Here is a 27,062-nt window from a genome sequence, read left to right as displayed (position 1 = left end):
GGTCTTAAGTTGGGCAATGGACAGTTGCACACGTACTCTGTCCATATTGAATTTAAAAGTTATTTACGACAACAGTATAGTCTCTGAAACCTAATTTTAACTCTTACTTTTATAAAAATATTTAGAAAAAATAATGTATATACATATTTTTATAAAAATATTTTTCAAGACAAATATATTTATATGGCTTTTACATTTACAAATTTATCAATTTAGAAATTATTAATGATTTATATTCTCAAAGTTTGATACAAATCTTATCTAAAATGACTTGTAAATCGAGCGACTGTGTCAATAAGTCGATGGGTGTCCTCCCACTGCCAGCGTCTCATCCATTGGAGTCTAAGCTGCTTGCCTCCACGACTGCTCTGCTCCTACTGTCAAACTTACAGTCGCTTTGCTATGGCTGCCATCGAGGATGATCAAGCAGCAGGGTCCGCGGTGCCGGCAGTGGCACTGAGCTCCGGCAAGCCGATGCCGCGGATAGGCCTCGGCACGGCATCCTTCCCGCTCGGGAACGCCGGGGATCGCCCAGTCGTACGGGAGGCCGTCCTCCGCGCCCTGGACGCCGGCTACCGCCACTTCGACACATCCGCGGTGTACGGCACGGAGCGCGCGATCGGCGACGCCGTGGCGGAGGCCGTGAGTGCTGGGACGCTCGCCTCCCGGGACGATGTCTACATCACCTCCAAGCTCTGGATCGCGGACGCGCACCCTGGACACGTTCTGCCGGCGCTCAGGAAGACCCTCCAGTAAGTGGCCAATGCATTGCATATACATGACATGCATGGTCCTCGATAGTTACTGATAATTGACGGCCGCCGGTCGCCGGTCGCCGGGGGCTGGCCGTTCAGGAATCTGCAGATGGAGTATGTGGACCTGTACCTGATCCACTTCCCGGTGAGCATGCGGCTGCCGGAGGCGGAAGGAGGGGCGGGAGCGGGACCGGTGCTGGCAAAGGAAAACCTGGTGGAGATGGACATGAAGGGTGTGTGGGAGGAGATGGAGGAGTGCCACAGGCGAGGGCTGGCCAAGGCCATCGGCGTCAGCAACTTCAGCTGCAAGAAGCTGGACTACTTGCTCTCCTTTGCCAACATCCCTCCGGCCGTCAACCAGGTTAGTGATTGGATTCCGATCCGTTTCCTTTGGATCTTCTTCTTCCACCAGGACCAAGCAAAGCATGCAGTTTTTGTTTTCTTTCTCTGATCCGATGATGACGTCCAACACCGGCGACCTCCGATCCACCGCCACGCCCTACCGCCGGTCCGACCCAGCCGGCGTCGCTGTGCCCCCAATCTAATTTAGCTGCGACTATTAGCGAAAGCTTTTACGTTGAATATAATTCTGTCAATTAGGCCATGTTTAGTTGGGGAAAAAAAATACTTTTAGCTACCGTATCATTTTCGTTTGTATTTGGTAATTTTTATCTAATCATGAACTAACTATAGTTAACTTTTTATATCTATATTTAGTGCTCCATACATGCGTCTAAAGATTCGACGTAACGGAGAATTTTGAAAATTTTTGGGAATTAAACAAGGCCGGTTTAAGTCCATTTCTTTAGGTTGAGTGATTGAGTCCATCGTGGACGCTGGTGTAGTGGTGCTTGCTACATGTTCTAGCGACGTCTCACAGCCACACGCCACAACAACCGGTCAACAGGCACCAGCCACCTACACTACTTATGGATGGGGATATGTGTAGCAGTTATTTTTAGACACTAGATAGCGATCTCTGTTACTGCTGTCGAGTCTTAGGGTAAAGGTAATGACAGGCACCGTGTGAAAGCCACTTCTCTAGTGATATATAATAATAGTCCTTTGGCATAAATAGGAACCCATCATTATCGGAATTCGGTTTTTTACCGAGTGTGAAATGCTCTACCGAGTATTTTTTTTCATTGCCGAGTGCTAAAAGAAAAACACTCGGCAAAAAGGAAACATTCGGTAAAGAGGATTTTTGCTGAGTGTTACACTCGGCAAAGTCCTTATTTGCCGAGTGTTAAAAACACTCGACAAAGAAAATTTCACATTGAATTTTGAAGCCCTAAACGAATTCAAATCAAAAGGTTTTCAGCTACAAAGTTATATAACTTCTCAAGATCTACAACATTTATTTTGGTCATTTCTTCAATTGACAAAGTCAAAATAAATTTGTTCACAAATTTTACATATCTCTCTTATAGTTTATGAAACTATAAGAGAGATATATAAGATTTATGAAAAATATTAGAATCACTATGTCGGATGAACAAATGATAAAACAACCAAAATAAACTCTATAGATCTTGATAAGTTATGAAATTTTGTATTTGCCAACTTTTTCATTTGAGTTCAACTTATCATTGAAAACTACGTCTTTAATTGAAAATTTAAAGTTTAAAATTTTCAAACAACCTCGGATGGAAAAACTTCCTAAATAAACTTTGTAGATCTCAAAAAGTAGTTGATAACTTTTTTTGTTTTGGAACCATCTTGTCATGCAAAAACTACGTTTGAATTTCTCAAACTTGAAATTCAAATTTTATAAACAACCTCAGATGGAGAAACTCTCTAAATCAAAATTGTAGGTCCCAAAAATTTATGAAACTCTGTAGTTGACAACTTTTTGATTTGAAGTCGTTTAGAATCTCAAATAATCGATTTGGTATAATATATATAAGAAACCGAAATGCAATATAGACACAAGTAATAGTGTGATGCAGCAATTAAGGAGGGAGACACACGAGAGAGGTCATGGGTTCAAATCCTACCAATTGGTGAATGTAGGCCTCTTGCATTTTTTTTTCTTTTTTCCCTATTTTTCAAATTTTTTTCGTTTCTATCTTTACCAAGTGCCCAAAAAATAACACTCAGAAAAAACCTCTTTACCGACTGAAAATTAGATGTGTGGTCTTTGCCAAGTGTACACTCGGCAAAGTACCATTATCCCGTAGTGCATGCATGTAAGCATTTAATATGTATTCGTCCTTTAATTTGATCATTGTTTCTGCGGTTTCAGTCGGTTGTTTTGCTGGCTATTGCATTTCATTTGAGGTGCAATGTGCTGCCTCTTCGTTCCAAACGACTATATATGTTTTGTTTTTGTAATACATTGTTTTTACTATATATGTAGGCATAGTGTATATCTAAATGTATATAGAAAAATAGGTAAGAGGAAGTAAGTTTGTTTGCACGTGCCTCACTGAAATTAGAGCAGGTGGAGGTAAACCCATGCTGCCGGCAGAACAAACTGAGGGTGTTTTGCAGGGAGAAAGGAATCCAGCTCTGCGCCTACTCTCCATTGGGTGGCAAGGGAGCACCATGGGCCAACAATTCTGTCATGAACAGCCCTCTCCTCAGGCAGATTGCCCTTACAAAGGGTAAAACCGTCGCCCAGGTGACTGGACTGACTGTATAAGTAGATTTCATTTTTCAATAATATGAGCATTTTATTTACTACAAAGTGTTGCTTCTTACCACCATGCAAAGCAGTCACACGGATAGACATATTTTTAGAGAAGAAGGAAACAAAGAAATGTTTATATACTAATAAAATTAAATAATGATACAAAAATTCAGTGGACTGCTGCCTTGGCTCTGATTATACTAGGTTATTTGGGATGTTGCAGGTGTGCATTAGGTGGGTGTACGAGCAGGGCGATTGCGTGATAGCTAAAAGCTTCAACGAGAAGAGGATGCGAGAGAACCTCGACATCTTTGAGTGGCAACTCACGGAAGACGAGTGTCGCAGGATTAGCGCCCTCCCAGAATCGAGGGGAACCTACGATTTCTTCGTCCATGAATCTGGCCCGTACAAAACTGCCCAAGAGTTTTGGGATGGTGAGATTGTGGCTGGCCAGGCTAACAATGATGCTTTGAGTTTGGATCCTACCAATTGAGACCAGCATGCTAGGTTACTACTAGTCAAGAAAACTCTATGCTTTCATTCCGTTTACAAGGCATCCTGCACTATGTTTTTTTATATTTTGCGTATCCTTTTAATCTTGGATATATGCAAACTTTTAGTTACAGAAAAGCTACTATTTGAAGATGTATTTTCTATAAAGAAATAATATTGTTAATTCGCAATTATTATATCAAGTTCATATATGATTATTCATTCCTGACCTCTACATAAAAGCACACAATCTCTCTCCCACACAAATAAAAAGCACAAAGAGGAGACACCAGCATCGTGCGACAAATTGATCGCTTCACTTTTGATTCAGCGTATCATGCGACAAAGGAAATAAACTCGGGCCCACCCTCTACTCAAAAGGAAATTTGACCAACGCATGCAGCAAGGAAAGAAACGAGAGATTTGCGTCAGTTATTAAAAGGAAATTTGACCAACGCATGCGAGAGATTTGCCCAGCGCACGCAACTCCTGCGTCGGCGTCCGCAGCCACAACCGCCTCCGCTGACGCCTCATCGGGCTAGGACGGGCCGCTGCCGGACATCCAGCCACCTCCGCCAGACATCCAGCCACCTACGCCAACGCCAACTCACTCCCGTCGGCAGCCACGTCTGCCTCTGCGGCGGACGTCCCGCCGCCTCCGCCGACGGCGGCTCAATCGCGTCCGTAGCCACGTTCGCCTCCGCGGCCTGCGTAACGCCGCCTCCGTCGCCACCGGCTCAATCCCGTCCGCAGCCACATCCGCCTCCGCGGCCTGTGTCCCGCCACCTCCGCGATCTCCCTCGTGACGGGCCGCTGCCGGACGCCATGCTGCACCCGTGACCCCTGCACCCGCGAACGTGAGGCCGTCGAACGACATCGCGAATCCCTTGACACCGTGAGGCACCAACGCCGTTCCCACCACGTCGCCGCACCTACGTTTCTCCACCTCGACCAGCGGGCACCAGCGCACGTCGTCGTCGCGGGCAGCACCGACACTAGCACCGGCGTTGTGCTTCGACGGTGAGCCGCTTGGTGTCGGTGAACAGGAAACGAGGAATCACCGCGACCGAAACGTCGATCAATCTGACTCCAAGCAGCTCACGGCAGCAACTCCCTGCATACCTCATCCTGTCTCGAAGCATACGGTCAGCCGTCATTCCTACCCAAATGTCTTATTGTTTTTAACTCGGTTGCATTAGTGAAGGTCTACGCCAAAATGAATTGACATTACATGTGCTATCCAGCTCCGAATGTCTTAATCTATAACTCGGTCCCAAAGATTATCATGTGTTCATGTGCAGACCATTGTGCTTATCTTGAGTTTCACTTTATATTTACACTTCAGAAACTTTCGAAGTTTCCTTTACCTAAAAATGGAGCTTTTCTGTTTTCATTGAGTCAAGGAAACGTTAAGATTTGGATACTGAAATGACTTAATTCGAGGAAACAAAAATAGTAGCATAAACCTTAACTCTGTTTTTTTTTTGCTTTGTCTTTGTTGAAACCTGGTGCGGTACAGAGCAGAATTTATGAAGTGAGTGCAGGTTGTTGTGTTGTGAAACTTTCAAATTCTTGAAATCAATCTCCTCCAAAATTATAATCCACATGCTAAATGATTTCTGTGAAAAAAATAATATTCTGCATTTTGCCAAACAATTTCAAGTGATGCTTGCAGTACATCTAAATTTGTAGAGAGATGCTAAAAAAATCTATTGCACAGTATAGGGAATATACTAATCCTCATCCTATTTAAATATAAATTTTCAAACTCCATGATGCTAAAAAAATCTATTGCACAGTATAGGGAATATACTAATCCTCATCCTATTTAAATATAAATTTTCAAACTCCATGCTAACTACCCCTCCAAAGTATCTGAAGGTGTGTGAATGTTCATCCCAATTTGAAAACGTTTCATGACCATGATTCTGGTCTTTTTTCCTACAATTTCACAAGTGCCTGAATTTTCCTAGCCATATTCACTGTGGTGCTGTACCTACTGAAACTGGACTCTTGATTCTTTGGGTTTTTTTCTGCCTCTATTTTCTCCTCTTTTATGCTGCTGCAGACAAAAAGTTTGTGTGGAAGATGATTGAACTTAAGCATATCATTCAGGACTGCATGCAGCCGATTTTTATTCACTACTGCCTCCTCGGGACTTATTATGCTCTGCAAAAAATGGATTCGATTTATTTAGTCTTTTATTTTTGTGTAACTTTAGTTTTATGCCTTTGTCTACCACTGTTATTTTTTATTTGGAGATATTCCTCTCAGTCTTCCATGTTTTAGAGTAACCTTTGGTTACTGCTATTCTGATTTTGTTTTCAGGAAAGGATCGTGATCTACCCAAGAAATTTTGGAGGTAAACTATCAACCTATTTTCTTGATTTAAATGCAAGTGTAGATCAAATCAGTGGAATAATCAGCCATACAGTGAAGTGAAGGTAGTTCTTTTCCAGTCAGTCACTTTATTGACTCACAATCAATTGTCTTCTTTCCAAAACACAAGATGAATCCATTCTGATATCACAAGTCTAAGCATCATACAGAAGTTGTGAAGCTTTCCGATTGGTTGTTCATTTGTCCCAAATCATAGACATGATTTATTTGCGACTACTTTTTAGAATATGTATGACCCATATGCATTCAGAGTTTAGAATAGACAGTTAACTCTGGATACATCTAGCATCACGTACATACTAGCAGAATTTATTAGGTTGGTTGCCGATAAAACTAATAGAGTCAGATTGTTGCACAAGCAAATCAAACGGTCTTTATTATAGATCATCTTCTAAGATAGAGAGAAATTTCAAGTAATAAAAAGGTTGTATAAGAGTTTCAAAATTATAGAAAATAATTATCAAGAAAGAATTGAGAAATTAGCTTTTCATGTGATGTGAAACACCTGCTGGAAGTTGTTAACCTCTCTATTCAAGTGTTGCCAAAGCTATCCAGTGTACTACATGTTGTGAGAGATATGTACAGGTAGTGTTGATGGACACACCAAGGCCAACCGGTGATCGGGTACCTTTGGGAGACCTTACAAATACAACGCATGAAGGTATATAAACTTTTACGATATCTCTACATATCTATGTTCATATATTTGCAACTCAATAACATAATTTTTTTAAGGGAATCATACCCGACTCGAGTTGGTGCGACTAGATGGGGATGCTAATGGGCAGAAGAGGCTGAGGGAGAGAGAACTATATGCAACAACATCTGATGAAAATAGTAGTGGAAAAAATAAGAGACTCCGTGAGTGGGGTACAACAGATAAAATGAGTGAAAATAGTGACCGGCTCCATGTGCACTCAGCCTATAATAATGGTGCTGAGCAACTATCAGGTTACTTTTCTGCTAATAAACATATTTATTGATGTGGCACCGTGACATAGTTTGCTTATTGTAAGGATCAATTTGCATTCTATGGGTTAATAATTTGTTATTGTGTTTAAACTTGTAGATGGGAATACAATAAATGAAAGCGATGAAAATAGTGACTGGCTCCATAGGCAGTCATCCTATTGTAACAGCTTGCAACAATTATCAGGTGACTAATTTTCCAAATAAAAGTATTACTTGGTGCGATGACTATAACTTACATAATTTGGTTATGGAATGCTTTAATTTGTATTGTATGGTTATATTTGTAGACGGTTCGGTACCTTTAAGCACGATTGGTGGCATTGGTGACGTGCATAACATTGACACTGAGGAAGGTAACAATACTGTTCATAAAATGGGTATATTTTTGTATCCATTGCTTGAGATTCTAATGAATCGTGCTTGTGTTTGTATATATATACACATTCTGAATATGATTTAGGTCTCGGCAACCGGCTTGTCACGTGTTCAAAAGAGCATAAGCGTGATTATGACAGAGCACGAAATGCCGCAATGTCTCCTGAACAAAGGGCGCTATTGAATAAAAGACGACGTGAATTGTATGCAACCAAAAAAGCACCAAAAAAGTCTACAAGGATGCTACAAATGACTCCAAATGAGACTACCCAGTCAACAAGTATGGTAATCAAATTGATTTTCTTATAGCAAAAATATCATGGAGTCATAGGATACTTATTATATCAATAATTTTTTAGGTGGTCCTATCCCTTTAACCATTGGAGTTCCTGGTGATATTGACGACCATTTAACACAGACAGATATCGACACTATTCATGAAATGGGTACGCCTTTATAGAATCATGATTTTGTTTTTAATTACAAAAGAAGTTTGAACATAAGAGTAGCTGACAATGTTGTGTATACTTTATCATCACAGAATTTTAATTATTGTGTGTCCTTAATGGATTAGACGTTGAGACCTTACTTTTTGTGATGTAAATATAGGTGATGTAAATGCATCTGGTTCCATCGACAATATTGTTACATGTACAAAAGAGCGTAAGCGTGAGCTAGATAGAGCACGAAAGGCTGCAATGTCTCCTGAACAAAAGGCGCTAATAAACAAGAGGCGTCGTGAGTTGTATGCAGCAAAAAATGCACACAAAAATACTACAAGAAAACTACAAATGACTCCACAAGAAAAGAAGTTGAAACGAAAAGAGAGCAAAAAAAACTATAAAATGATGGTGAGAGAACACCGAGTCAACAAGTTGCATCCAGACTCAATCGCCATGGAAAGCCCTCACTTTAACCCTCAACTTATTTTCCCTTCTTCACCTCAATCGCCCGAACCCCAATCAAACAATATGGAGATACCTGAATTGACGGGAACGCCGGTTCACATCACAACTATAGTTCAAGATCCAGAAGGCGAGACCCCTGAATTGGATGCAGCACACACCGTTCAGCGGAAGCGAGTGGCCAATGGTGAAAGAAATGCCCTTTTATCACGTCGCAATCAGATTTTTGAAGCGAACATTGGAGGTAGAACTAAAGTGTGTACGGATGGAAAGTGCATTGACTCGAATGGCCTGACTCAATCGAGTGTTCTTTGCAACGGTAATTAGCCGTGATCACTATATTTTGTTGGTACTTTTCTCTCATATTCCAAAATCTCATACCTATTTTTTGCTACAGATGGTGTTACCCAGGAAACGCTAATTCAACCACCAAATAATTGCACAGGCACACATACGAAACCGTCTGCAGTTGACTATACCAATTCAATACCTACTAACGTTGCACAAGACCATACACCGGACACTATGGTCGAGGATGGTATTTACTTTATTACATCTATGTGTTTTTATTTTTTTATAGGCCATTTGTCTAATCATATATATGGTTGTGCTGCACAGACTATGACGAGGGTGTCATATTCGAGGAGGATGAGGAAGAGGACGAGGCGTATTTTTTTGCCGGACAAGGTACAACACGTAATAGTTAAAAAAATCTATCAGATAGTTGCTTTCAATGTGTAACACATCAACATATTTTCAGAAGACGACGAGGATGAATCTGACATCGAGCACAATCTCGACAAAGATGAGCAAGAGAACAGTGAGCCTGATCCATACGACCGGGTGTACGCTAATGTCCCGTCAGAGTCGCACATGCTACCGTCGGTGCCGAACTGCAAGCACTGCGACGCAAAGAAGTTTGAGGGCGAACCCCCTGGTTTCTGTTGTAGGGGTGGAAAGATTCATCTTTCAAGTCCTGAGACACCACCAGAGCTCATGAGATTGTGGTCAAGCTCGGACGCTGATGCTAGGCATTTCCGAGCAAACATCAGATATTTCAATGGTCACTTCTCTTTCACTTCTTTGTACTGCCACTTAGATCGTATCACCACTAACATGCGGATCTGCGGTGTCTACACGTTCCGTGCCCATGGTCAGATTTACCATAACATACGATCATTTGGTAAAGAGGAGGGTGTCGAAAAGCGGCACCTCGAGCTTTATTTTTACGATGATGACCCGTCCCTCGATCATCGGATGAGCAAGTGTCGTGAGCAATGTGCCCAAAAAGACAGAGAAGTTATACAACAATTGGTGGGGATCCTTGAAGGGAATCCCTACTCTCAGCAATTAAGGAGTATGGGGCATGTTGAAAACCTTGAGGATTACCGAGTCGAGCTAAACCTTGACCAGCGCCTTGACCAGAGAACATATAACGTGCCGTTGACATCAGAGGTTGCCGCCGTCTGGGTTGAGGGTAGTGAGCGTCATGGTCAATTTGAGCATAGTGTTCTCCTCCAAGGGAAAGATCGGTCTATACATGACATTCGCTCATATAATGCATGTTACGACTCCTTGTCATACCCATTGTTCTTTCCAAAGGGTGAGCTTGGGTGGCACAATTGCATTCCAAAAGTGGGTGTTACTATGGCTCAAGTTGAGCGAGCTCGAGAAACCCGTAAAAGGCGTGCTGACAATGGTGACAATGATGGAGGTAATTTCAAATCTTTTAAATAATGCAAAGTAAAATCCTTTCTGCTAACTCATGATACTAATTTGAACAATGTCTTCTTGTAGAACCTGTTTCAAATACATGTGTCTCCGTGCGTGACTACTATTGCTACAAATTTCAGATGCGGCCAGGGATATTTAATCCAATACTCTATGGCAAACGCCTTTTCCAGCAGTTTGCCGTCGACACCTACATCAAGATTGAGAGCTCACGTTTAGACTACATGAGGATGAATCAGGATACATTGAGGGCTGATCTATACCAAGGCTTGGTGGATAGCATGAATTCGGGTGAAGGGTCTGCTGAGAATGTCGGACGGCGTACTGTCCTATCTTCATCATTCATTGGAGGACCCCGTGATATGAGGCGTCGATACATGGATGCAATGGCTCTGGTTCGAAAGTATGGTAAACCTGATATCTTTCTCACAATGACTTGTAACCCTAACTGGGATGAGATCAAGAATGAACTTTACCCAGGCCAGACAGCACAGGACCGCCCAGATCTCGTCACACGGGTCTTCAGAGCAAAGTTGGATGCAATGAGGAAAATGTTGATGGAAAAAGACATACTTGGGAAGGTTAAAGCCTACGTATATGTAGTAGAGTTTCAAAAGAGGGGTTTGCCGCATGCACACTTCTTGCTAATAATGGAACGAAAGTACAAGCTCACATGTCCTGAGCAATATGATATGATCATCAGTGCAGAGCTACCAAAAAAGAAAAAGTACCCCGAGCTATACAAGATGGTCACGAAACATATGATGCATGGTCCTTGTGGGGTGCTTAATCCATCATGTCCGTGCACAGTAGGTCGTGGGTCATGCAAAAACCTTTACCCACGCCCATTCTGTGAGGCATCAACACAAGGAAAGGATTCATACCCCATTTATCGACGACGCAATGATGGGCGCATGCAAAAAGTTCGAGGCCATTACCTTGACAATCAATGGGTCGTCCCTTACAACCCTTGCTTGCTACGTACCTTCAACTGTCATATAAATGTTGAGGCTTGTGGGAGCATAAAAACAGTAAAATATCTGTTCAAATACATATACAAGGGACATGATAGGGCATCGGTTGTGATGAGGGAGACCGATAAAGAAGACGAGAAAGGAAACATTGATGAGATCAAACAGTATAGAGATGCCCGTTGGGTGACGCCTCCAGAAGCGCTATGGAGGATATATGGCTTTGACTTGAGCAAAAATCATCCACCAGTACAGCAGTTGCAGCTTCATCTACCTGACATGCACATGGTTGCATTTCACAAACGGGACAAGGTCGAACGAATCGTTAACAGACCAGGTGTATAAGAGTCAATGTTCACAGCATACTTCGAAGCAAATAAGAATCATGAGGAAGCTCGCGGAATATTATATCGAGACTTCCCCGAGCATTTTACCTGGCAGTCTGATGGTAAATTCTGGCAGAAAAGGAAAAACTCTGTGTTCCAAGTTGGAAGAGTCATCTCTGCTCATCCTGCCGAGGGTGAACGCTACTTTCTTCGTGTTCTTTTGAATAATGTTGCTGGTGCTACCTCATACGAACACCTCAGGACAGTTGATGGTATTCTACTACCTTCTTTTCGTGAAGCTGCAGAAAGGAGAGGTCTAATCGAAGAAGATAATACCTTGGATGAATGTTTAACTGAAGCTACTTTATTTCAGATGCCTTCCTCTTTGCGAAGACTGTTCGCAACAATACTGGTATTTTGCGAGCCGCATGATGTGATGGGGTTATGGAAAAAACACTATGATGCAATGTCAGAGGACTACTGCCGTAATAATCCATCTCCTGATCTGGTACAACAGATGGTTTTAATAGATATTAGAAACATGCTGCAGTCTATGGGGAAGGGCATAAAGGCATTTCCTCTTCCAGATATTGATCACTCATACGACGATGCCAGCCATATTCCTCGTGAGATATTTGAGGAAGCTAGCATCGAGCAGAATCCTAAAGATGTGCTATTATGCGACTCACTCAACACTGAGCAAAGGTCTGCATACGATGAGATAATGGCCGCGGTCTGTAGCAAACAAGGCGGGCTGTTCTTTGTGGATGGACCTGGTGGAACAGGGAAGACATTTTTGTATAGGGCACTAATTGCAAAACTTCGTAGCCAGGACAAGCTTGTCGTGGCTACAGCTACATCTGGAGTCGCAGCGTCCATAATGCCAGGTGGGAGGACGGCCCATTCCCGTTTCAAGATACCTCTCACTCTTCAAGAGGGCGGTTGTTGTACCTTCACTAAACAGAGTGGTACAGCCAAGTTGTTGCAGCAAGCAGCTCTCATTATTTGGGATGAGGCATCTATGACAAAGAGACAAAATGTTGAAGCACTAGACAACAGCCTACGAGATATAATGGGACGGTCACACCTACCTTTTGGTGGTAAGACTGTTGTCCTTGGTGGCGATTTTAGACAGGTCCTCCCTGTTGTGCGGAAAGGCTCCAGGGCTCAGATAGTCGGTGCTTCTCTACGAAGGTCATATCTTTGGGAATCCGTACGCCACCTAAAGCTCGTCCGTAACATGAGGGCTCAAAGTGATCCATGGTTTGCAGATTATCTATTGCGTATTGGTGGAGGAACAGAAGAGGTTAATGGAGATGGTAATGTACGTATTCCAGACGAGATCTGTGTTCTGTACTCTGGCGATGCAGAGAAAGATCTTCATACATTGATCGACATCATCTTCCCAGATCTAAATAAAAACATGGCGGACAAAGACTACATCACCACCCGAGCGATTTTATCTACACGTAACGATTGGGTGGACATGATCAATATGAAAATGATTGATATGTTCCAGGGAGGTGAGACAGTGTATCACAGTTTTGACTCCGCGGTAGATGATCCACATAACTACTATCCATCAGAGTTCCTTAATAGTCTGACCCCTAATGGGCTACCGCCACACGTCTTGAAGCTGAAGCTCGGATGTCCTGTCATATTGCTTAGGAATATTGACCCTGCTAATGGGCTATGCAATGGTACAAGGCTGGTGGTGCGAGGGTTCCGAAGAAATACAATTGATGCGGAAATTGTTGTGGGGCAGCATGCTGGAAAGCGGGTATTCCTTCCTCGAATACCGCTCTGCCCGTCTGATGACGAGATGTTCCCGTTTCAGTTTAAGAGGAAGCAGTTTCCTATTAGGTTGAGCTTTGCCATGACAGTCAATAAGTCACAAGGCCAAACTATCCCAAACGTGGGTGTGTACCTACCCGCACCGGTGTTCTCTCATGGACAGTTGTACGTTGCAATGTCTAGAGCCACATCAAGAACGAATATTAAGATCCTTGCCCTTCCACCTGATGGGGATGCACAAGAGGAGAAGGCCAAAAAGATGGATAAGAAAAATGCTAAAAGGAATGCCGAGGGAAAAAAACCTAAGAATACGTCAAATAAAAAAGATAAGGATAAGAAGATCCCAACAACGGATGGAATTTTCACGAAAAATATTGTATTTAAGGAGGTCCTAACGCCATAGGTAAGGTAACATTACATTACTAACTCATAAATGCAATTTTTTCATTCAATTTTTATTGCACAAATAATATCTCACTAACATCATATTTGTTTGCATAAATAATATTAGTCATAAGGAGCATGGTGCCGCGAAGGACGCTACTGGCGCTGGTGTCGTTGGTGATATGGACGGCGGATGGAATGACTATGTTAATTTCATAAACTTTGTGGTTTGCATTAATATTATTTTAATATTGATACTTAAATTTTATAGTAATGTTATCTTATTATGTGATCTATGTATTTTTAGTACATAATATTTATTATCCTGTAGCAACGCACGGATACGCTACCTAGTCTAATCAAAAAATGAAAAGCTAAGCTTGGTGGTCTTGGCAAAAACAAATTACAGTTGAGTTGTTTCTTTCTGAAACCACAGCTTAAGAAGGCCGAACTTGCATGAGGTCTGCATATATATTTACATTAAGATGCGAGCAGGACTAGAGACAATATGGTGGTCGGGGGTTTGTCACTTTGTCCATTGAACTATAACTAGCCGGCCAACTAAATGACTAAAAAGACTCACCCTGACTCTGTAAGACTCGCCTAAACAAATTCAGCTCTTAGGCACCTTGCATTATTAAATGTATGATGACTATCTAAATATATTACTATTTTTTCATGATAATTTAGAAATTCAAATAAAAACTAAGCAGAGGAAATCAATTCCGTAGAGCCGAACCATTTATATTTTCCTTTTTGAAAATGAGTAAAATTTCCATCTGGTCATTAAACTTGGCAAGGGTGCTGTATTGACCATTGCACACTCAAAATGCTATTTTTCCATATTTCATACTGATATGTGAAGCCAACGAGTAACCAAATATACCACCTACAAAGAAGAATAAGCATGTTTCTTTTCAAACATCAAGACCAGCAAGTACCTGCTACCTCAAGAAGAAAGAATGGTTTAAATCCGTCCCAAACCCCGTAAGCCAACTCATGAACATGCAAAAAACACTATGAGGTTAATAAAGGCTTAAAGCAACGTGTATATGTAGGCCCAAACCATATGGGCAAAATGGCATTCATGGAGGAAGTGAATCACCTCATTTTTATGGTCACAGCAAATTGTTCCCTGCCTTGCCAATTGTATTTGGCTAAGTTATCTTTTCTTAAAATGATTCCTGTACGAAGATACTAATGCAAAAAATTATTTCTTGTGGAGAATACCACTTCCAAATGATTTTGTTTAACTTTAGGTACATTCAAACCAGTCTCCACAAAATATTTAGTGGTGAAGTGCTAAAGACCTCATCTACTGTAAATATAATGCTGCACCCAAAAATTTCTACTTGGTGATGCAACTAGAAATCACAAAATAAAGTGAAATATTTTATACTTTTTAAAATTGTTCAACACTTGTTTTATTTTTGTTTTCAATGGTGACAACATGTGTATTTCCATTGTTTCAATGGAAATGGGATTATACTCTATTAAAAAAAGGGTGAGGAATGTGAGTTTCTAAAATGTTTAGAAATTGAATTTCATACCTATGCATAGTGTTTACAATTAGAAAATGATTATTATTAACTATATGCCTATGGTTTGACCCAAAATTTCAAATAATGTTTCAGAAACCAAAAAACCCTAATCAAACTCTCAAAATTACGAAAATCCACATCAAGTCTCAAAAAATCTCATCAGATGTGGCACCACTCCTCTTAACTCCACATCTTCTTTTGCTCTATTAATAAGAACTCTTGACATGTTAGAAACTATGTTGAACAAAAAAGGAGATAGAGGCTCCGCTTGACGATGCCACTTATTTCATTGGAAAAAGTGTCCAATCTCAACATTTACATTAATTTCCATATACCACCCATGATAAAGTTTCAACCCATTTGATCCATTTGGGTGAAAAACCTTTCATATGCAGCATTTGTAGCAAAAGTGGCTATCTAACCTTGTCATGATTCCTCAAAATCTATTTTGAAAATGACCCTATTTAGTTTATTCCTTTATAGTTTGTGTATTGTATCATGCAGGATAAATACCCTTCAAGGATGTTGGATCCACTCATTAAAGTCCATTGAGTTGGGCACATTATGTGGTCAACCACTTTATTAACATGATTAGTAGCTACTTCAGTAAACATTCTAAAAGTAATGTTCAATAGGCAAATAGGCATATATTATTGTATTTGCTTTTCTTCCAACACCTTTGGAATGAGGGTTATAACCTCCAAGTCCAACTAAACAATGGCTAATCCCCCTGGTGAAAATCATAGGCAGTAGATGATCTTATTACTTCTCAAAAGTTTTGGTAAATCTGCTAGGAAACCACCTGGCCCAAGTGCTTTGAAATGTTCCTTGAGTAATCCATCACCTCTACTAATCGTTTGCTGCTGAGACTTCTATCCGCTGCACTAGCCATTGCAGACAGTCAAAACCACCCACCGTGACCAATGGTGCGCCTCCATTACCTTGCTATAGCACCTATACCCCACTGATATGCCAACCTACCACTAGCATTCTAGGGGCCAACAGGGGATAGGGGGGAGCAAACCCTAACTCTAGCAGAGATGTAGTGATGGATGACCAACAACACACTATCGGACATGGATTAGAGTTTGGGTAATACTTAGTTACCTAATTATTAGGAGGTGCATAGGATCCTCCTACTAGGTTGCTACTAGATGCTCCCTCCATCTTGGAATGTAGTGCATGTGCATTATAGCTATTCTCAGACAAAGGAGAGAGGGCAATAGATGCATGTACCCCTCACTTCGCAAAGCACCTACACTAATAATCGAATATATCACTAAGCACTATGCATATGCACAACACTAGAGAGGTGTATCAACACCTATGGAAAGTTTCCCAACTCCTCCCCCTATGTTTGGGTAGGTTGGGGGTATTTGTAATCCCAAACACTCAATATAGCCGTTGGGGCAAAACAGCTCTCACCCGAGACCTAGCGGTCCCACCATCTGGCTGGTAATGGTCACATGTTGCACCAATGGTTACCGCACCTCCTCCCCACATGTCATTGCCCATGCCTAGCGGTCCCACCGTCGGCTCTCACGGTCTGGCTGTGAGGCATAGCTGAAGCTTGAGCAAAAAACATGGTGTTTGTACTCCCCATCTAGAGGTATAGAGCTGGTGGACACTAGTGTCACTAGTGAACCAGTCCTCCTGGCGGTCCCACCACCAGTGTGGGCAGTCCCACCACTAGGCAAGCAGTGCCTACCCCATTTATGTTTCTTTGTGTCGTCTCCTCCATTATTGCTTTGAGTTTTTTTCTTTGCGTCTTAAATTCCTAGCTTCATTTTGAATATCAACACATCTTCTGGGGTCTTACTTTTGGTTGTTGATTATCTTTTCCTCATTCCAAACTAGTCCAAGTCTGCATATGCACCCTGTTTGTACTACAACAAAAACACTTGCAAACACATTCATCCAATTTGATTTTTTTATCACCAAACACCAAAAATCAAACTAAATGGGCCAAGGGTTCATTTTACTTACTCATGTGTGCCCCGAGCCCATGCACACCATGGGCATCCTATCACCCACGGACCCTAGGGGTTGTTGGGTATTCTTAACGTCATTACCAAAAGTAGACTTAGTTTTCTAATTCTGATAACGGCGCCAAAAATGCCAAACCTATCCCTCATACCACTTAAGCCAAGTTGTCATCCCCAGCATGACATGAGAGACGCGGTATTGAAATATGCAATTGTTCATCTAAATAAATAATGAATGGGATCTGCAAGCGCACAGATAATACCGATGTAGCATTTTAACCGGGAAGTATTCCAGGTATCGTTATTTATATTTTTACCACTGGGAAGGGATTAGTAATCATCAATGTTGATTATAGAATGGAATATAAGATTGAGTATCTATCATTGTATGTATAATTGAGAATATTTATCTAACTCTTTCATACAGGGATAAGTGTCACATAAAGGATATATAGAGTAATGAATAGTGACAAAGATAATTAATCTGATCAGCATAACTTAGCCACATATAAATATGATAAGCACCTCAATTAGATATTTTAGCAAGTCATTAGCATGGTATTAGAACGAACTACAAGAATATTTCCTAAGTTATTCTTAACTATATAGTCTAGCATTATCATAGTTAGTGCAATTATACTTACACTACAAGAAATGTGTGGCTTTTTAACGTTTTTAATATGACAATTATCATAATGTCACTATATCATCTATTTTGTGACATTATATTTTAGGCGCTGTGACTTAGTGACAATAACAAGTTGTATGTCACAACAAATGTCATTTAACAAGTCAAATTTCATCTAGTGACAATATTTTCTGTGTCACAAGGCTTGTTTGTGTGTCACAAATTATTTTATTAATTTTTTTAAAAATAAATTGTGCATGTTGACAAGGCCTTTTGCCACATCTATTGATCATAGGTTACCACCTGTAGATTGAGTTTATTTGGTTTTATTTTCGAAAATAGATTGAAAATAGAAAACAAAAAGAAAAAGAAAAAGAAAAGAGAAAATAAAAGAAAAAAAATGAAAACCCCCTCCTACCTCTAACTGGCCGAAGGATGTATGGTTCTAAATTAATTAGATTTATAATCACCAACATGATACTAGTTGAAAAACGTAATACTATTTAAAAAGTATACTTTATTGAACAGTGCATCTATTTTGATTAATCAGTCATATATGGATGGAACTTGGGCCTAATGCGTTGGGCTTTAGCTCCCTCAAGCCCACGTGACTCATGGGACGATCTGGACCATCCATTTTGATCGAACAGCACAGGCTCCTGGGAAACAAAATATTTTTGGTCAGCTGCTCCCCTCTCCAACCCTAACTCACTGCCCCTCATCCTCCGCCAGCACAAACCACACAGCCGCCGGCACTCTATCGCTCGCCCCCGCTAGGCCATGCCCTCCTCCGAGAACCGACGAGGGGCTTCACTGGCAGCACCACACCTTCTCCTAGATTAGTAGCGGTCAGATCGACGCCGTCGTGGCCTCTCTCTGGACCATCGTCTGCCCCGGCCGGATCAACATTGAGGTTCTGAGATCGATGTCGTCCGTCTGCCATCTGCGCGGCCGAAGTGGAGCGGTGTGGCCACGGACAATAGCTGTGTGGTGCGAGCATCGCCGAGGTGGAGGGCGAGCCTTGGGCGAAGGCGCATCAGCATGAGCTGCCGATGTGGGGTAGGGCAGGGTACCGTGGCCACAGATGACAAGGTAAATCGCTCCATGCTATCTTCTTTCCTTAGTAGATCTAGCACGGATGCTGCTGCTTCCTTCTTTGTCTAATACAAGGCTATAGTTTGAGTTAAGATACTCCCATACTTGCTTACTGAATCGATTTCATATCCATTTGTAGGGAGCTGTTGACCAGGTTATGTATCACATTTACTGGAGTTGTGGGTTACTTGAAAGAGGGGTCAGTAGCTCTGAGGCACATTTTTATCAAGGTTCATAGCAAGTTGAGTCCATCCCTCCTGCGAGTACCTCCAATTTTTAGTGTACTCAGCTACATGTCTGTACAGGCCGTCTGATGATGCACTTAACTACTTATACCTTATTGCTGTCATAGCTTTGTACAGGCTGTCTGATGATGCACTTAACATGTTTCTTTTTCATAGGTTGAGCTGCTACAGATTTTTTATTTTGTATGGACCAAAAACTGCCCGTGTGCATGTTCATTCTAGCTTTAGTGGATAAGGGCAGACCCTTGAATTGTTTAGTAATATTTTATTGTCGATGGTGTCATATGATATTTTTCTCTTTCTAAGTTGCTGGTTCCTTTTAAATGTTACAATATGTGCTACATTAGTTGGGTATGTGCACAGGCACAATAGATTCTTTTTTAGGATACCTCTGTCCAAGCTTTGACTCGGTTTTCTATAGCTAACATAATACTTCTGATAATTATGGGAAACTCACTGAGTAGGCTGGTGCTACATATTTAATGAATGATAGTTATATTGTAACAAACTTAGCTGAGCTCACCTTCACAAGTTAGAGTGGCAAAGTATTGTACTATTTTCATAAGTGCAGAAGAAAAATGGTTTGATTTCCCTTAGTTTTCAAAGGCCATTTTGCTTTTTTTGGGCACTTTGTATTTCTGTCTTATGAGTAGCATGTGGTTCCTTTTTCAGCATGATTTCATCCGCCACAAAGCTTGGCAGTGAACTGGTAAATAAGGGGGTGACTACTTGCAGTTGAGGGTTTGTCTTTAAGTAAATGCGGCTCCGGCATCAGTAAGTCCAACCTCCTCTCCCGCTTCACCAGGCGGGTACCGGGCGTTAGCGTCGTCGAGTTCGCCACCCGCAGTCTCTAGGTCGACGGCAAGGTCATCAAGGTCCAGATTTGGGACACCGTCAGCTAAAGGTAAATGCCTATTCATGTTGAGATCCTAATACCTGGTAATTTTTGCTGCATGTAGTTTCTATTTGGAAAGTCAATTAGTGCATATCATCCACTTATATTTTGTACATTTGCCATGTACAGACTGCTATTGGTGCCTGGTTTAAGACTTGATATAAATTTTTGGTCTGAACAAAAAGAAAAAAAGGAAGCATTTTCTTTGTTATGTATGCTGCCTTCAGAGTTGGGATTTGATTGATTGAGTCTAATAGAAGAACATAATTCGAGGCCACATTTCTATTATCTTGATAAGATGTGTTGGTCTCTGGTTTGCTGACTGCCTTTTTCATGTCTTTGAAATCACTAGATTTTGAGTCTATATATTTTGTGAGAGATTTTTGAATAATTGCAACTTATCCTTTACTGTATATTTGTAGGCTCTAAACTTCAGAGAGGAAAAACTGAAGCAGCTAGACTGAAGCAGTTGGGTACTTGCTAATCACTAGAATGCCATTATGCCTATTTGCTGCTTGAGACCCTACATTTGTAATGAATTGATAGATTGATGTAATGATATTGTATTTACTGTGAAGATGTTAATTCATTTGGATCTGATGTTTTATATGTTGGAAAATTATTTGGATGCAATTATATGGGCTGAATTATGTGTGCTGGAAAAAAATAGGCTTAATTTTGTGGGCTTGTGAAAAATATGGGCTGAAATATGTGGGATAAAATACGGGATGTATTATGAGAGTAAAAAAATATTATATGGGCTGAATTGTTGTGAGCTCGAAATCTATATGGGTTGTAATTGAAAATAATGGACCAGCTAACACCACTCTAAATAGATTTCAGGCCCATGAGCTATGTGGGCTTTAGTAGGCCAAAACTCATTTTGTGACATTTTTTCTCCCTGCCATGTCAGCTGCCACGTGGCAAGGCCTACGATTTTGTGACAATAAACCAATGTCATATGTTTGTGACATGAACCAAACAAATGTCACATAATCATTTTATGACGCGGGCTTTTCCACGTTTTCATTTTTGTCAACTTGATGTCATAAATCTTAATTTGTAACATAAATTCCATAATTTGTAACATAAATTCCATATATTGTGACATAACTAAATGTTAAAAAGCCATGTGTTTCTTGTAGTGTTAGCAATCATTGTGAGACAGGACTACGCCCATGCATAGTGATATTATCAAGGAATATGAGAAACATCGCAATCACTCCCCTGTAATAATGTTGCTCTGCCAACCCTATACACGAGAGGGGGACTATATAAGAATCAATGGAGCTGTCACTACCACGAACTACCCCGCGATCTGGCATATAGGGTACAATCGCAGATAAATACGGTATAAGCACCACGCCTACACAATATCTATTATTTACCCATGGATCCGATGGATAAACGCTATACGATCCTAAACATGTATATAGATCCAATCTAACTAAGCCAAGTATATAACTATGATAGACTAAGAACAATATAATCTTAATATAAATAAGTAGAGCAAAGTCATAAGCAATATATTGAAGTAGAACAAAGTCATATTCATAATATTGAAGAACAAAGATGAACAATTAGAAGAACAATTAGAGAATTACCAAGAATCCTCTTGACAGATCCGGAAACCAATCGAAGATTGACTCCTAGTTCTAATCCTATGTAGCTATGCTAATCTAGATATCTAATTGATGTGGTGGCTCTAGGCTTGATCAGAGGCTTCTTCTCCCTTGATGAATAATGAATTAGGGTTGAGAGGCTCTCTCCTTCAGGGGCCAGGGGTCTGGTTTTATAGTCCTTCCAAGTGAATATGGGCCGTTGGATCAAACCGACATTGATTGAACGGTTATCCTTGATCCTTTAGGTCGGTGGAGCTTGATCCCGAAAGAGTGTCCTGATTGGACTCCAACAGGGGGCGGGCGCCATGGTCCTCAGGGCGGGCGCCCTGGGCCAGGCCCCGTTCGGCCTCCGCTTCGTTCCCGTGGCTTCTGGAGTCTTCTAGATGTAAGATAATTGCGCGGCACGTTAATATCTCTATGTAATCCCAACGTGTGGGCCTTTCTTCCGTATTTCCTGATAACCCCCTACAGAAATACACAAACACCAAAACTCGTGGAATTCTGTCAGATAAAACCCTAAATCTGGATGTTGATTTCATTTGGATCCTTTTCTTTGTTTATTTGATAAATAAATTTGATATGTAAGGACCGTTGTGAGGTACCATTGTCAAGGTACTCAGATAAATGGCCTTGATAACCCATTAAAGCCACTTTGAGTGACTTAGAACATGACCCAAATCTGATCTAGTCCTTCTCAAAGGAACCCTGCCTCTTCTGATGGTCCAAACATTAGTTTCGGCCCATCCAATGGCTGGACATAAGTTTTGCCTCGCACAACCCCTTGGGTGCGAGGCCTTCTTCACTCGTGGGATGGAACATGCATTCTGCCTCACCCAACCCGTTGGGGGAGCCTTCGCCTTTCCCTATGACTTGGGGTGAATCTAAGGGTTGGGCGAAAAGCGTCTCGACCCGCAGAGGTCCTGGGTTGTCCCCCAACCACTCCGATATGGTGATTCATACTACAGTGGCCATGCCATAGTACAATAGTTGGCACACCCTACATCACCCAAGGCCAAGTTGGGCCAGACTTAGGAGTGCACACCCGTAATAGTGTCGGGCGAATCGGCACTATGCCACTCAAATCGCATATGGCACCAGTCCGGGGGGTGCAGACTGGACCGCAAGCCATACCGTGCGCCATGGCTCCACAACCAGGCGGACGACGTGCTACTATTGCCACCACGGTGAGCGACACATCACTATTACCACAGTGGCGAATAGGTCCATGATGCAAGGAGCACCTCGATCCTTAACATCAGGGCGAGTAGGGCCCATCTGCTGGAGGAGAACAACACCACCGCTAAAGCTTCTTCCATTGCATTCCTCTATTTTTCTCTTTCTTCTTTTTCTCTTTTCCCTCTCTTCCCACAGTGTAACCCAGTGCTCCTCCCTTGAGCTATAAAAGGGAGGGATTGGGGCTCTATCAAGATATTTGAATATTCTTTGTTCACACACATATAGCAACAATACATCCACGCAATACAGAGACCTATGAGCCCTCTCCCTTTCTCGCCTGTTTGTAACCCCTACGGCAAAACTCTTTTGTGCCCTCCAAGCTCACTATCCAAGACTCAACACACAATCTTAGAAATTTACTAGCCGGTGATTTAGAACACTGACACCAGTGACGGAGCCATGGGGGCTAGCAGGCGACATGGTCCCCCTAACATGTGTCAACAAAATTTGTTTACTAGTATAAATTTATAATTTTTATTTATATTGAGAGAGAAATATAACAAATTTTGTCATATATACTTATTAATATTCTCTACATAATAAAATCGTATTCCCTTCATTCTAAATTATAAGTCATTTCAAAAATCTTGGAGAGTCAAAGCATGCCAAATTTGACCAAATTTGTATGATAAGATAACAATATTTATGATATCAACTAAGTGTCGTTAGGTTCTTTATCGATTATATTTTCGCAGTATATATATCTATTTAATGATATAAATATTTATAGTTGTTTTATAATTTTGGTCAAATTTGAGATACTTTGACTCTCAAGATTCTTAGTATACTTTATAATTTGGGATGGAGGAAGTATAAAACATAACAAGATAATACTATAAAGCACGTTAGAAAGACTAAGACACACATAACAAGATTATGAAATCATCTCAAACATCTTGTTGTTAAGGGTTTATCGTCTACCACCAAACATCTTACTGTATATCATACTATACAGTATAATATATTGAATGGACAGAGCCTACATGTATGTGGCAAGTTGCATTGTTGAGATTGGCTACTGGCATGTGTATATGGGAACTGTTTCGATCCACCTTTTTTTAGCTCCACTTCCAATTTTACTAGCCAAGGGATAGCTCCGCCAACTCTACTCAGAAAGTAATAGGGTTTTGCAAACCATCTAAAAGGCTATTTTAGAAACTTTAGTTTTTTGGAGCTGCTCTACGATAGAGTTCGAGTAGTTCCAAACAGACTCTATATATCCTCTTGTTCTGTTTTTTAATTTCACCAATTATTGTTTATTAGGCTCAAGGAATGCAAATAGCTCAGTAGGGGCCCTGAGCCCCTCGTGTCCCCTCAAAAAAAAAGGAAAGCAAATAGGAGACAGAGCTAGACCAAAAGTTATGCTATGCAGCAGATGAATTCACAATTAATAAATAAAAAACCCAAAAACTGATAGAGTAGGTTAGAGAGGGCTAGAATTTGTTAATGTGAGGGATACAGTAAAATAAATACAATTTCTCAACATCCACAATTACGCAATTACATATGTATAGGTATAGAAGAAGTTTAATCGTTAAGGGTAGCAGTACATCACAACATCAACATCAACATCAGCATCAAGTCTTACAAGCAAGTTGCAGGCTTTGTAGCATTACATCATTGTCTAAGTGTTTCCGTATCTTGATTAAAGGACTTTCCTGCTGACACTACGTGAAAAACTTAAGGGCGGCTGAGACACAAGCCGCCCTTACTAATGTTCACTATAAGGGCGGCTGGAAGCACCAGCCGCTCTTACAGTGGTCACTAGTAAGGGCGGTCGTTGTTTCCAACCGCCCTTACAGTGGCCCACTGTAAGGGCGGCTGGTGTTGAACCGTCCTTACAGTAAGAGCGTTTGCATAAGGACGGCTGGGCCAGCCGCCCTTACAAAGCTTATTTAGCCGCCCCTGCTGTACCTGACTGTAGTAGTGTGAGATATGGAAGCCCGTTTGAAGGTCAGCGCGGATAAGTGAGGTTTTGCTTGTGTAAATTCACATCTCCATAACTTATATTGACCATTTCTGTCTTGACAAAGAGAAAGACCTGATACAATCCCCGCCTCCATGACCAAGGAAATCACAAATAAAGCACTATCATCAGTCGTAGGAGACGAGCGGCGTTTCGTTAGATTGGCCGGCTGTGATCTCACCATCCCACAACTCCTCTACTGTTTTGTATGGCCCAGACTCATGTACCAAGAAATCGTAGTTGCCCCTGGACTCTGGGAGCTCGCTAATCTTGCGGCGGTCGTCGTCAGTGAGCTCCCAGTCGAAGATGCCAAGGTTCTCCCGCATCCTGCTCGGGTTAAAGCTCTTGACGATCACGCAGTCACCCTGCTCGTAGACCCACCTAATGCACACCTGCAACCTCAGCATCAGCAGCTGGCTCATATAAGTTCACTTCTAACTTGTAATCATAACAGTAGTGAAATCTACTAGTACTATTTTATAAGAGTTCATTACCTGGGCAACGGTTTTGCCCCTATCCTGGGCGATTTGTTTGAGGACAGGGGACTCCAGGACGGAGTTGTTTGCCCATGCCGTGCCGCTGGCACCCATGGCAGAGTAGCCGCATAGCTGGATACCTTTAGTCCTGCAGAACTGCCTGAGCTTCTCCTGCCGGCAACATGGGTTCACCTCCACCTGGTTAACAGCCGGAGGGATCTTGGCGAAGGAGAGCAGGTACTCTAGCTTCTTGCAGCTGAAGTTGCTGACGCCGATGGCCCTGGCCAGGCCTCGCCTGTGGCACTCCTCCATCTCCTCCCACACACCCTCCATGTCCAACGCCACAAGGCCTTTCTTCGCCACCACCGCCGGCCCTTCTCCTCCTCGAGCCTCGTCCGGCGGCTGCATGCTCACCGGGTGGTGAATCAGGTACAGGTCCACATACTCCGTCTGCAGATTCCTGATCGACAAAAAGAATTAGGCATTGTTCGCAACAAGACCATCAATCGTACTGCTGTGCTGCCTGCTGCTAGTGCGTGGCTACATATATAGTAGTCACATACTGAAGTGTCTTGTGGAGCGCCGGCAGGACACGGCCGGGGTGCGCGTCGGTCATCCAGAGCTTGGACGTGACGTAGAGGTCGTCCCGGGAAGCGACGGTCCCAGCACGCACGGCCTCAGCCACGGCGTCGCCGAGCGAGGCCTCCGTGTTGTACACTGCGGCGGTGTCCAAGTGGCGGTACCCGGCGTCGAGGGCGCGGAGGATGGCCTCCGTCACGCCGGCGCGGCCCTCGGCTTGGCCGAGCGTGGCCGTCGCCGTGCCGAAGCCCACCCGCGGCATCGGCTTCCCACCGGAGCTCAGCGCCACTGCTGGCATGGGAAAAGTCGCAGCATTGCTCCCTTGGTCGGCACCCCCGCCGGCAGCCATGACTTGTGCGTGCTACGGTACGTGGTATCAAGACTGTGTTGTGAAAAGCTCCGTGCGCACCTGCTACGGTCTATAACTCTATAGTATGCTTGGACTGCCTTGTTTTGAACGCAGTAAAGGTCGTATATATTACTATACACGAGCATTGTGCAATATAAATGGTCGGCCCGCCGGCACCGGGACCCCAATCCCAATGTACATCTGTATCTGTGGTTGGTATTTTTCTAGTTTCCATATGATGGTCTTCAAGTTCAAAGCTTAGCTTTAACTTTTTATTTTTAATAGCAAATAGGTCCGTACATTGCAACGAGAGAGGAAAAAACTATCAAAAATTCATGAAAACAATGCGAATGGTACATATCTATATCTATTTATGTTTTACCATTTCTATAGAATTTAAAACCTATAACTTATTTTATGACGATCAAGGGCGAAGCTAGAACGAATTGGATGGGGGTGCCTCTCTCTTATAGGTGTGAAATTTAATCCACAACAATGGTGAAAATGTGTGGTTTTTTAAATTTTTGTGGGTGCCTGGGCACCCGCAAGCTACTACGTAGCTTCGACCCTGGCGATCATATCAACCATAATATAATCTGATATTAGTTTGTCTCAATTTTAAAATATAATCTTGATAGATATTTTTTTCCATTACAAAGTATAGAGATATTTTTATACTATTTAAGTGTTTACATATTTATAAATACC

The 27,062-nt window shown here is 42.0% G+C and overlaps 3 protein-coding genes and 1 long non-coding RNA gene across 6 annotated transcripts; 3 read left to right on the top strand and 1 right to left on the bottom strand.

Annotated features, from left to right (window-relative positions):
• On the top strand, window positions 298–4,067 carry LOC8083892 (probable NAD(P)H-dependent oxidoreductase 1). Its single transcript, XM_002467347.2, has 4 exons — window positions 298–752; window positions 855–1,116; window positions 3,199–3,378; window positions 3,611–4,067. Exons 1-4 carry the CDS (start codon window positions 403–405, stop codon window positions 3,878–3,880), a joined length of 1,062 nt encoding a protein of 353 aa, XP_002467392.1. The 5' UTR covers window positions 298–402; the 3' UTR covers window positions 3,881–4,067.
• Window positions 4,937–8,141, top strand: LOC110434877. 2 transcript variants are annotated; one of them, XM_021459710.1, is made up of 8 exons: window positions 4,937–5,024; window positions 6,208–6,241; window positions 6,865–6,940; window positions 7,015–7,230; window positions 7,349–7,435; window positions 7,539–7,604; window positions 7,712–7,906; window positions 7,986–8,141. In XM_021459710.1, exons 3-8 carry the CDS (start codon window positions 6,874–6,876, stop codon window positions 8,084–8,086), a joined length of 732 nt encoding a protein of 243 aa, XP_021315385.1. In that variant the 5' UTR covers window positions 4,937–5,024; window positions 6,208–6,241; window positions 6,865–6,873; the 3' UTR covers window positions 8,087–8,141. The 2 variants fall into 2 exon arrangements, with proteins under 2 accessions (XP_021315385.1, XP_021315375.1); XM_021459700.1 differs by lacking the exons at window positions 4,937–5,024; window positions 6,208–6,241 and having other exon boundaries at window positions 6,652–6,940.
• LOC110431984 lies at window positions 18,578–20,762 on the top strand. 2 transcript variants are annotated; one of them, XR_002449436.1, is made up of 4 exons: window positions 18,581–18,983; window positions 19,126–19,227; window positions 19,904–20,135; window positions 20,549–20,762. It is a non-coding gene; the product is annotated as an uncharacterized LOC110431984 (long non-coding RNA). The 2 variants fall into 2 exon arrangements; XR_002449435.1 differs by having other exon boundaries at window positions 18,578–18,983; window positions 19,126–20,135.
• LOC8083891 (probable NAD(P)H-dependent oxidoreductase 1) lies at window positions 24,446–26,471 on the bottom strand. Its single transcript, XM_002464759.2, has 3 exons — window positions 25,990–26,471; window positions 25,445–25,886; window positions 24,446–25,342 (listed from the first exon to the last, which is right to left on the bottom strand). The coding sequence occupies exons 1-3, from the start codon at window positions 26,352–26,354 to the stop codon at window positions 25,079–25,081; spliced, it is 1,071 nt and encodes a 356-aa protein (XP_002464804.1). The 5' UTR covers window positions 26,355–26,471; the 3' UTR covers window positions 24,446–25,078.

This window comes from Sorghum bicolor, chromosome 1 (genome assembly GCF_000003195.3).
Source record: "Sorghum bicolor cultivar BTx623 chromosome 1, Sorghum_bicolor_NCBIv3, whole genome shotgun sequence".
NCBI lineage: Eukaryota > Viridiplantae > Streptophyta > Magnoliopsida > Poales > Poaceae > Sorghum > Sorghum bicolor.
Note: the sequence above shows the minus strand (reverse complement) of the source record. Positions and strands in the feature narration are given on the sequence as shown.